Source organism: Lactuca saligna, chromosome 1 (assembly GCF_052625555.1).
Source record: "Lactuca saligna cultivar CGN05327 chromosome 1, ASM5262555v1, whole genome shotgun sequence".
Classification (NCBI taxonomy): Eukaryota; Viridiplantae; Streptophyta; class Magnoliopsida; order Asterales; family Asteraceae; genus Lactuca; species Lactuca saligna.
The window spans coordinates 29470516-29481449 of record NC_136417.1 but is presented as its reverse complement, the minus strand read 5'-3'; the positions used below and the strand labels follow the sequence as shown (position 1 = coordinate 29481449).

Genomic DNA, 10934 nt, shown 5'->3' with positions numbered 1-10934 from the left:
GTAGATCTTGTTTTTGTCTATGCGTGGAAAAAAAGAACGTAAAAAATGGAGCTCGTATGCGAAAGTTACGGGGTTTAGAAGTCAGCAGGGTGCTGCTGCAAAAGGGGTGACGTGGCACAATGTAGGCCACACACGTTTCGCCACCAGAATATTGACACCTGGCCTGGAACTCGACGAGTTGGAGGCCAACTTGATGATTTTTTTGGATTTCCAGCCTATAAATAGAGGTGTCGGGTTCCCTCATTCTTCACACCTTCCCAACTTCACTTTCTATCTCTAGGTTCTCTCTCTAAAGCCCCCCCCCCCCCCCTAAAGTCTAGGTAAACCCCCTAGCACCCGAAGGAAGCCCCAAGGCTCCCGAAGCCCCGAGAAAAGAGCCTGTCGGCTCGGGAATGCTGCTCCAGCGAAGCCCGGTTTTGCGAAAAATCCGTTGTAAGTGAGCTACGCCTACCCTATCGTTAGTATATCTTGTGTTTCAATATAGTAATGTTATTAGGAACTTATAATAAGTACTTGGGCTATTATTATGAGCTATATTAGTATTGTTTAATGATTATACGATAGTAATAATAGCTAGACTATCAATTAGTTTCGGTGAATATTAGACTAAACTCTAGTGGTAATGATACTAGGTTTTAACCGAGGAAAATTGTGTTGAGAGTAACGAAGTGTTGTTCGAGTGCTGAATCACCACCTTCTCAATTGCGTGCAAAATCCCTTTCATCTTACACATAGACATGAAGTATTTTATATAAACTACGTGCCATATGTGCATATTATCTGTATACTTGCTATCTATGCTAGATGAACGATTTTATACAAGTTTTAAATGATTTAAACTATATACGTATTTTATATCTACAAATATGTTGGGTATAACATGGGTAGATGAATGATGAGAGATAAAAGGTGATATGAGTGATCATTGGCAACTATGGACTTAGTACCTATTGAATAAATGATGGTAGCTATGGACTTAGTACCTGATAGATAAACGTTGGTAGCTATGGACTTAGTACCTAAACACTGGTAGCTATGGATTTAGTACCCGATGAATAAACTTTAGCAGCTATGGAATTAGTGCTTTACGAACGAGCATTAGCGGCTATGGACTTAGTGCCAGTCCTATAACCCTCGAAGTAAAGGACTTCTGAATGAACGGATGCAGGATAGATGACTCTTAGGGTAGACTCTTAAGAGTAAGGAAGATAATGGGGATGGGTAATTGGGTTGATTGTTTGATTGTTTAAACATAATAATTATATTATTGTGGGTTGAAAACCCTATGTACTCACCAGGTTTCCCAACCTGACCCACTCGGTTTATTCATATCACAGGTGTTGATATGAAGTCACATTACACTGAGAGACTAAGGAGATATAAATCACTAGTGATAATGAATGTAAGTTCTATTTATGCTTATGTTTCTGTATTGACGATGACATCCCAAATGTTTTAAAATGAATAGAAATACTTTTCTTCGGAAATGCTTTGATAACGTATGTATCATGTTTTACTGGGAACAAATTCCACAACGTTTTTATTAAAAGATATACTCTTATTTTTATAAAGCATAAACAAAATCTGTCTTTTCTGGCCGTGAAAATGGGGATGCCACAATGCATGTATAATGCATGTCTCCACCCAAACTAGGTCAAAATCATGAAGAAATGAACTCAAACTTTGAGTATGATACCAAAACTCCAAAGAACCATAGATTTACAACATATAACCCCAAATGGACCTCAACGATCCATACAGTTTCCAAATTTATGAAATCCTTCCATCCAAACTTCCATAATCCTGAAGAAATGGTACAAGAAACCTAGATCTAGAAACTTAGAATAAAAAGCTTGGGTATTGAACACTTATAAGAGTCCAGAGAATGCATAAGAGGATGATGTTTCCTTGCTGGATCAACACATTAGACACATTCTTCTTCTGCAAGCTACCAAAAACACTAAAATGAGCAAAGAATCACCAAGGCGGTCTAAGTTTATGGTTTTATGAGGTTTGAGGGTGATGAAGGCTAATAAAGAACCCTAGATTCAATTTAATGGGTTTAAATATGAAAGAAACCCTAAAAGATCATGGGCTTGGGCCAAAACAGATGTCACGTCGTGGACATACTACCACAACGTCCTGGCCATACTACTGCAACGTTGTGGCACTCATTAAATGCATGCATTCTTGGTTTGGCTCATCACGTCATGACCACCCTATGGTCACGTCGTGACATATAATTTTTTTTCCCCAAAAATCATGTCTTTGACTCCTTGGTGCCTTACACTGATCCGATCCGGAAAACAAGTGTTACACACATTAGCTATTTATTATATTTTTTACAAATATCTTAATTGTTTATAATTAATAGTTATTCAGTAATATATTAATATGAATATGATTAGAAATTCAGATTATATATTTTAATTAATTTATAGTTTACTTAACACAATTTTAGTTGTTAGATCTTAACCAAAATAAAGAATCGAGTAAATTACAAGAATGAATCCTATGGTTTGGGGTAATTTGCATATTTGGTCCCTAACTTATTTTTTAACTCAGAAGGTCCCTACTATTTGTTTTGTTACGCACTTCGTCCCTACTGTTTGTTTTTGTTACGCATTTGGTCCCTGTTTTACCTAAAAATACTATTATTTAAATAGGGAAAAATGGTAAGGTAGGTTAGATGAGATGAGATGGATGGAGTTGGGGTGTATTTATTTAAATAAATAAATAAATCAAAGGAAAATAATCTTTTTAGGTAAGACAGGGACAAAACGCGTAACAAAAACAAATTGTAGGGACCTTCCGAGTTAGAAAAATAAGTTAGGGACCAAACGCGCAAATTACCCTAAACCATAGGGACCATTCATGTAATTTACTCTAAAGAACCAGTCAAACAAGTAACTTTAAATGAAAAATAATAAAAATCAAAGAGCCTTTGACCTAACGATATTACAAGTTGACAAAAGAGGTAGATTTATGAGCATTTTAGTCAAAGTTTACAGGTTTAAGTCTCATTGGGACGAAATATATAGTTTAGAAGTAGCAGGTGTGTAGAAAAAACAAGAGTAAATTACACGAATCGTCCATGTGATTTGGGGTAATTTGTATGTTTAGTCAATAACTCATTTTTTTCACTCGGGCCATCCTTATAATTTATTTTTATTGCACGTTTGGTCTCTAATCGATATAGAAAGACAATTATACCCCTTTTGATTTTGTTTTTACTTTTACTTTTTGTTTATTTTTATATTAACGATACCCACCACCATCCCTTACTCTTCTTCTCTTTCCAGATCATCACCCCTCTTACTTATTGTGCTTGGCCACTAACCCCCTTCCCATCCATCTCCTTGTTCTAATACGTCCACCAACGCCGAAAACACATACACTTTCCCATATATTCTTCATAAATATCGATTAACTAATACATTCTTCATCATTCTGTCCACCGCCCACCGATAATCACTCTTTCGTTATTCCCTGAAAACCACCAACAATTGTACTTATCACTTTTGATGCACAAAATCAACATACATGCTGCTGTCTCCACCTCCAGTTCACCCATATTCAAAGCAAGAATCACCTTTTCCAGAAGCATCATCTGAATCAACGAGAATTTGTTGCATAATCTTTTAATTTTGATTTGTGCATTCTTGATCTCCAATGGTTGTCATCTCCACCACCACCACCACCTCCTCCTCATCCTCTATCTCACCCTTCTCTTTTGTATCAATTATGATTTTTCAGTCTCGATCTCCGCTGCATCGATTTTGAAATTTTAGGGGGTTTATTTAACAATTGGGAGATCATTGGGTTTGTTTAACATGTTTGAATTAAAAATCGTTTAACTGGTTTGAATGGAAAGTGCTTTACATTTTTTGGAAATAGCCAGTTTGTTTAATTGGAGGTGTGGATGGAACTCTCGTCGTGACACTGTTCCCAATGATGTGTCACAGTTGAGGAAGATGAAGGGTTTAGGTTTGATCGTTGTGCGTTTCATAGTTGATTGCAGATGGTGATTCAAGCAAACATGATGGTGAATCTTGAACCGCGACTTCGTTTTTTGCATCTTAAATCTTCAAAAGTATGGACTTATTGTGGTTTCATCCGGGTGCTTTGTGTGTGTGTGTGGTCTTGTGTTTAAAGTTGCAGATAAGGAGGTGGTGATGAGTTTTCACAAGATATTTGGTGATGGAGAGTTAAGTGAAGAAGACAGTTTGTACATCGATTATAGAGTTAAGTGAAGATTGAGGGACTAACTCCGAAACAAATTAAGTTGTAAGGATGGTAAGTGTTAAGAAAAAATATTATGAACCAAACACAAGAATTAACCCAAAAATCCATATAAAACCAATCTTGTAACGGTCACCCAACCATTTCATGAAACGCATTGAAACGCCCGATTCCCAAATCTCCAAGAATTGAAGGTACCAAACCCTAGCTCAGAAGAGGGCAAATCTTTTGCTGTTTCTCCGATCTATCGTCGCTCAATCAAAACATGGGGCAAGCGGAGAAATTGATGAATCAGATCATGGAACTGAAATTCACCGCGAAGAGCCTCCAACGCCAGGCAAGGAAGTGCGAAAAAGACGAGAAAACCGAGAAACTCAAAGTCAAGAAGGCAATCGAGAAAGGAAACATGGACGGAGCACGAATTTACGCCGAAAACGCGATTCGTAAGCGTAATGAACAGATGAATTACCTCCGTTTAGCCTCTCGCCTCGACGCGGTGGTCGCAAGACTTGATACACAAGCCAAGATGAATACGATCAGCAAGTCGATGGGGTCGATCGTCAAGTCTCTTGAGTCAACCCTAGCAACAGGTAATTTGCAGAAGATGTCGGAGACGATGGACCAGTTTGAGCGACAGTTTGTGAATATGGAGGTACAGGCAGAATTCATGGAGAGCTCGATGGCCGGTAGCACTTCACTTTCGACTCCTGAAGGAGAAGTTAACAGCTTGATGCAACAAGTGGCTGATGATTATGGTCTGGAGGTGTCTGTGGGTTTGCCACAACCAGCTGCGCACGCTGTGCCAACAAAGAATGCCGAGAAGGTTGATGAAGATGATCTGTCTAGGCGTCTTGCAGAACTTAAAGCTCGCGGGTAACTGAAATTGTCTGATCAGCAGTATATATATATAACTATCTGCAATTCCAGAATAAATGTGTACATTTTACTGACTTTAAATATGGTTTTATGTCTGGCTTTTATACTGTTATTCTATTAAGAGGTGATTGATTCATAGTAAGAATATGAAATGTTTGTCAACATTATATTAGTTTTTGTTTCTTTATTTCTTCATGTATTATGTGGGTATCTGGAGTTTTGATGACTGCTATAACTTTTCATATGGTATCATTTTGATTCAGCAAGCAGATAATACTTAAGAGCCAGTTGTGTCTTGTAATATTAGGATACTTTAAAGATGCTTCAACATGGTGTAGTTTTGGATTATTTATGGTATGAGGTTTGAGTTGCACTCTTTTTTACCAATTTATGAAACAAAATAGATTTCTTACTAATTTATGAAGCGAGTTCCTAAGAAAAATCTTGGGTTTGAGATCTACAAGATGAAGGGATCTTGTATTGTTCGTGAATTTGAGAATTATTGTTTTTTATTTCTAGGGGTTGCAATCTCTACCCATTTTTTACTAATATATGAGTTATGTTTATATCTCTAACGAATAACATTATCATAAAACAAGAGACAAATTTTGAAGCTGGATTGATGGAGTGGATAACAAGATGAACAAAAAAACCAATACAACGATTAAATTAATAACTTAATTGTTAGCACTTTCTTCAAGAAATATCAACTATAATGTGCATGAGTATCACAAAATTTGCTACACGAAATTAGAATCTTAGCTTCATAGAAAAACCAAACTAAATACTAATAATTTAAATGGATTTTGTTAAATTAATATTTCTTAGACCCCTTACATCTTATGAACACTTCTATTAAAAATCAATCTATAATAAACTATTCATAATATACTTTTTTTTGAAAAACAATATAGATTTAACCAATAAAAGTATCTTAAAAATCAAACAGAAAAATTAAATAGATTGTCCATATACAAAAATAATGAGTCAACTAAACTCATTCAAATACATGGACACGAAAAATTAAGGGAAAATACTAGTAATAATAAAAAAATAGGGGGTATTTTTAAAATTTAGACATGAAAATGGACATTTCTAGGTATAGATATGGATTCCGTGGAGATAGCTCCGCGGAATCTACTGTAACTCCGTGGAATGGCAAAATCGTAAATAAATCAGGATATTAAAAAAAAAAAAAAAAACTCAAGATCCATTCCGCGGAGCTACAGTAGATTCCGCGGAGCTCCGAGGAATGGATCTTCAGAAAAAAAAAAAAAAATTCACATCCGTTCTTTGGGGTTTATATTTGTTCCCCAACTATTTATTTTCAAGAAAAGATTATGATAGTATGATAGTCTTTTCTTGAAAATAATTAGTTTGGAATGAATATATAAATCCCGAAGAATCGATGTAAAAATAAAAATAATAATAAATAAAAAAATTGAAGATCCATTCCTTGGAACTATCTCAGCGGAGCTACCTTCGTAGAATCCATGTCGATACCCTAATTTATTTACGATTTTGCCATTCCACGGAGATACCTCCGTAGAATTCATGTCTATACCCGGAAATCTAATTTTTGTGACTATATTTTGAAAATACCCCACCAAAAATTAATGATGTCAAAGGGATCGATGAGTTGTCATTTGCGCACCTGCTTTTCAATTAAAGCACGTTTACAAATTAGGTGCTGGCGGGAATCAACGGTGGAGCCACCGCGAAAATATCGACGGCATCTTAATTCACCTACTTCTTATTCTTTAGGGTAAATTACACCATTCGTCCCTCGTATACATGCCAAAAAGCGTGTCCCTATTTTCAAAAATTAACTCGGACCGTCCCTCATTTGTTTAAAAGTTGCACACTCCATCCCTGATACGTGGTTTTGTTACAAATCTAGTCCATATAAGATCTGAAATGACCATAATGCCCTTTATTTATTTATTTTCTAATTATTTTTGATTTATATAGTATTATTAATTATAAATTATATTTAGAAAAAAAAATTAACGACCCTTCCCCTTATTTATCTTTTCTCTCATTAAACCTCACCCTCATATTCTAGGATTCCGACGAGCCATCAAACCCTCAGCCTCCAACATTCTGGCGATGTTCAGTTCAACAATTTCCGACATATGTGGAGGTAGTTTCCAACGATTGGGTCGATGGGAAGGAGAAAGGTTCTGGTGTCTAGATCATCTTTTCCCACCTCCATACTCCATCTGATGAACACCCTTCTAGCAACACCAAGAACACCCCATCACAAATTTATGTTTCCGATGAGAGGCAAAGAGGAGATCGGAGGAAACGGGTGAAGGTTTAGTCTTCGAATGATGCCCTTCTCAATTGTTTCACTGAGCAGCTTATCCCTATTTCTTCGTTTCCCCTTCTCCATCCTTCCTAAATCGATTTTGATTTTGTGTTTCTGGTTGATTTGGTTTCGATGGATTCTTCTGGAAACACGCAGATATGAATTTTTACCAAATCTGGAAAAATCACCACCATGGATTTCCCTCTCCTGTTAAAGAACTATGATGGTTCATCACATGATATCGGGAATAAATTATGGCTTGGTACATACGAATTCTCGAAACTTGATTTCCTGTCAAGTAATTTGACAAATCAAATAAAGCTATGGTCAGTTGGGTATATTCTTTTGTTAAAGCTTTATGAAGAGAGCAACCCCGACATGTACGACATTGACAAATCTAGAAAAATCACCACCATGGATGTCCTGATCGATTTTGTTTCAATGGATTCTTCGTAGGGTGGGTAATATATGGAGAATATGGTGGCCATAGTCGAATCTTGTTGCAGGTTTTAAGGGTTAGAGATGATAGTGATGATGACAGAGTTGGTGAAGGTGGCGGTGATGGGGTTTTCGTTGGCATAGGGATCGAGTGAGAAAGAAGGAGACGAAGGCAGAAGAAATTATATGTTTTATTCGATAGGAAGAAATGGAAGGGGGAAGGGTGGGGGTATTTTTTTGTTTATTCTTATTTTTTAATAAAAAAATATATATAAATAAAAGAAAATGAAAAAAAAAAGAAATTATTAAGGGCAAAATAGTCATTTTATGTCAATAGGGATGAAACGTGCAAGTCTAAAAGAAACGAGGGATGGTCCGAGTTAATTTTTGAAAATAGGGACTAAACACGTTTTTTGGCATATAGACGAGGGACGATTGGTGTAATTTACCCAATTCTTTAACACAAATATTCGTCGATTCAACCTTTTCTCCCTGTATTTCACCTCATTCCCAATGAACTACGATGCTCATAATCAGTTAATCACACAACATACACGCTCACCGTCCTCGCCCTACTGATTTTCTTCACCAATTTCTGTAATTCGTCCTCTTACGAATTCAATCTTACCATCGTACTGACTATTACTTAGTTGTTCAGACCAGACCGAAGAAATGAAAGTTTCGAAATGGTTTTTTGTAATTATGATTGTTTCGTTTCTTAAACCTCAAATCTCATTTGGGGTTTCTGAGATCTCGCAAGAATTTCTCAAATTCGCAAAGAAAAGTGAGGTTTTTGATTGGATGGTGGGGGTTAGGAGAAAGATACATGAGAATCCAGAGCTGGGATATCAAGAATTCGAGACCAGTAAAGTTATCAGAGAAGAATTGGATAAATTGGGGATTTCTTACAAACACCCAATTGCAGTTACCGGCGTTGTTGGATTCCTCGGCTCCGGCGAACCTCCGTTTGTTGCTCTAAGGGCAGATATGGATGCTCTTTCCATTCAGGTTTTGTTCTTTTTTAAGCTTAATTTGTGTTTTTTTCCTGCCAGATTAATTTCTAAGATAGTTGAAGTTGATTTATTATCCATTTCTATTGTTTTGAGTTTTGAACTCTGGCTAATTACAAGAACTACTTGTTATGTGTTTTGAACTTTGACTTAATAAGAACTCAAATCAAATTCTTATAGTTATTGTTTCGAGCTCTTATTTTCATCCAGTTGTATAAAAATGACTCCAGTTCTAACTACTCAATAATTACTCGTGGATGTAGTATAATAATTGTATTGATAAGTTTTATGATCTTTGTGATTAGGAAATGGTGGAATGGAAACACAAGAGTAAAGTTCCTGGAAAGATGCATGCATGTGGTCATGATGGTCATGTCACAATGCTTCTTGGAGCAGCCAAGATTCTCAAAAGCCATAGCCATCTTTTGAAGGTAGGTTTGTTTAGTTTTTCATTGCATCCTCTATCTTGAATGCTCACCATTTTGGTAGATAGAATTTAATAGAAATCAGATGGATTTGGGTACTTGTTTATAAGTTAAAAGGATTGAATTCTTAACAATAATTTAAGTTTTTCTTTAAAGCACAAAGTTGTAATATAAAGAATGAAGTAAGATGCAAACAAATCAATGAAAGTACATTGCTACTTCCTACATTAACCCTCTTTTTCATTTTTAAAAGAGTTTCATAGTCTGTACATTAAATGTGCATATTTGTTACCATTTTGACAGGGAACAGTAGTCCTGGTTTTTCAACCGGCGGAGGAAGGCGGTGGTGGTGCAAAACAGGTGGTGGATAGTGGTTCTCTTGAGAATGTGAAAGCCATATTTGGTTTACATGTTTTTCCACAGCCGCCTCTCGGTCAAGTTTTCTCAAAATCCGGTGCTATTTTGGCCGGAAGTGGTGTTTTTGAAGCGGTCATCACCGGAAAAGGTGGTCATGCCGCCATCCCCCACCACTCAATCGACCCAATTTTAGCAGCCTCAAATGTGGTTGTCAGTTTACAGCATCTCGTGTCAAGAGAAACCGATCCTCTTGATTCTCAGGTTTCCCAAGAGCCTTGTGTTATGAAAATACATAGATGAATTCTCATTTGTTTGTTACGAAAATAATAAAAGAAATTTTTTATTTTTATTTTTTTAGGTTGTTACGGTTGCCAAATTTCATGGAGGTGGTGCTTTTAATGTTATTCCTGATTCAGTCACCATTGGTGGAACCTTCCGTGCTTTCTCTAAACAAAGTTTTATGCAATTGAAGCAACGAATAGAGGAGGTATGTAAGTAATATCACTAATCTGTATGCATTAATGCAAAAACTTAGAATTTGAGATTATATTTATCCGAAACTAAAATTCATCTGAATTAACAGGTTATTGTAGGGCAAGCAAGTGTACATAGGTGTAATGCAAGTGTGACATTTGGTTCAAAGGATAAACCCTTCTTCCCTGCTACAATAAACCATGAGGGGTTACACAAATTCTTCCAAGAAATTGCAGGAGATGTTCTTGGTGTTGATAATGTTAAAGAGATGCTACCATTAACAGGGGCAGAGGATTTTTCATTCTACCAAGAGATTATACCTGGTTATTTCTATTTTATTGGAATGAATGATGGAAAAAAGGGAACACCTGCATCATTGCATTCACCATTTTTTGAACTTAATGAAGATGTTCTTCCTTATGGTGCTGCATTGCAGGCGACTTTAGCTGCAAGGTACCTTGGTCAAACTCTGGATTTGGAGAGACATCAACATGTTGAACTGTGATCTGTGAATTGTCATCTCATATGGATTAAATTGCTGCTTTCTTGCTGACAAAGAGACTATTTTGAAGCCTATAATAATTGGTGGTGGTGTTTATATATTAATATATTGCTTAATGTTTGTCAGTGAATCTAGTGGTATGGTAGGTCGTCTTTATATCTTGATCTTAGGTAGTGTTTAGTATGCAACAAACATGATTATATAAAGTAAGGATTCAGTCTATTATCTTGCTCATTTCATTACCACTTGATAATTTCGTTCATCATACAAAACAAACCTAACCTTGGATAACCAGTTTG

The 10934-nt window shown here is 36.2% G+C and overlaps 1 protein-coding gene and 1 pseudogene across 1 annotated transcript; both read left to right on the top strand.

Moving 5' to 3' along the window:
- The first annotated feature begins 4369 nt into the window (after positions 1-4369).
- On the top strand, positions 4370-5317 carry LOC145030464 (ESCRT-related protein CHMP1B pseudogene; annotated as a pseudogene).
- Positions 5318-8346: 3029 nt separating this feature from the next.
- On the top strand, positions 8347-10857 carry LOC145030471 (IAA-amino acid hydrolase ILR1-like 4). The gene is made up of 5 exons (XM_078978838.1): positions 8347-8875; positions 9183-9308; positions 9606-9920; positions 10018-10146; positions 10243-10857. The coding sequence occupies exons 1-5, from the start codon at positions 8540-8542 to the stop codon at positions 10636-10638; spliced, it is 1302 nt and encodes a 433-aa protein (XP_078834964.1). The 5' UTR covers positions 8347-8539; the 3' UTR covers positions 10639-10857.
- Positions 10858-10934: the final 77 nt, after the last annotated feature.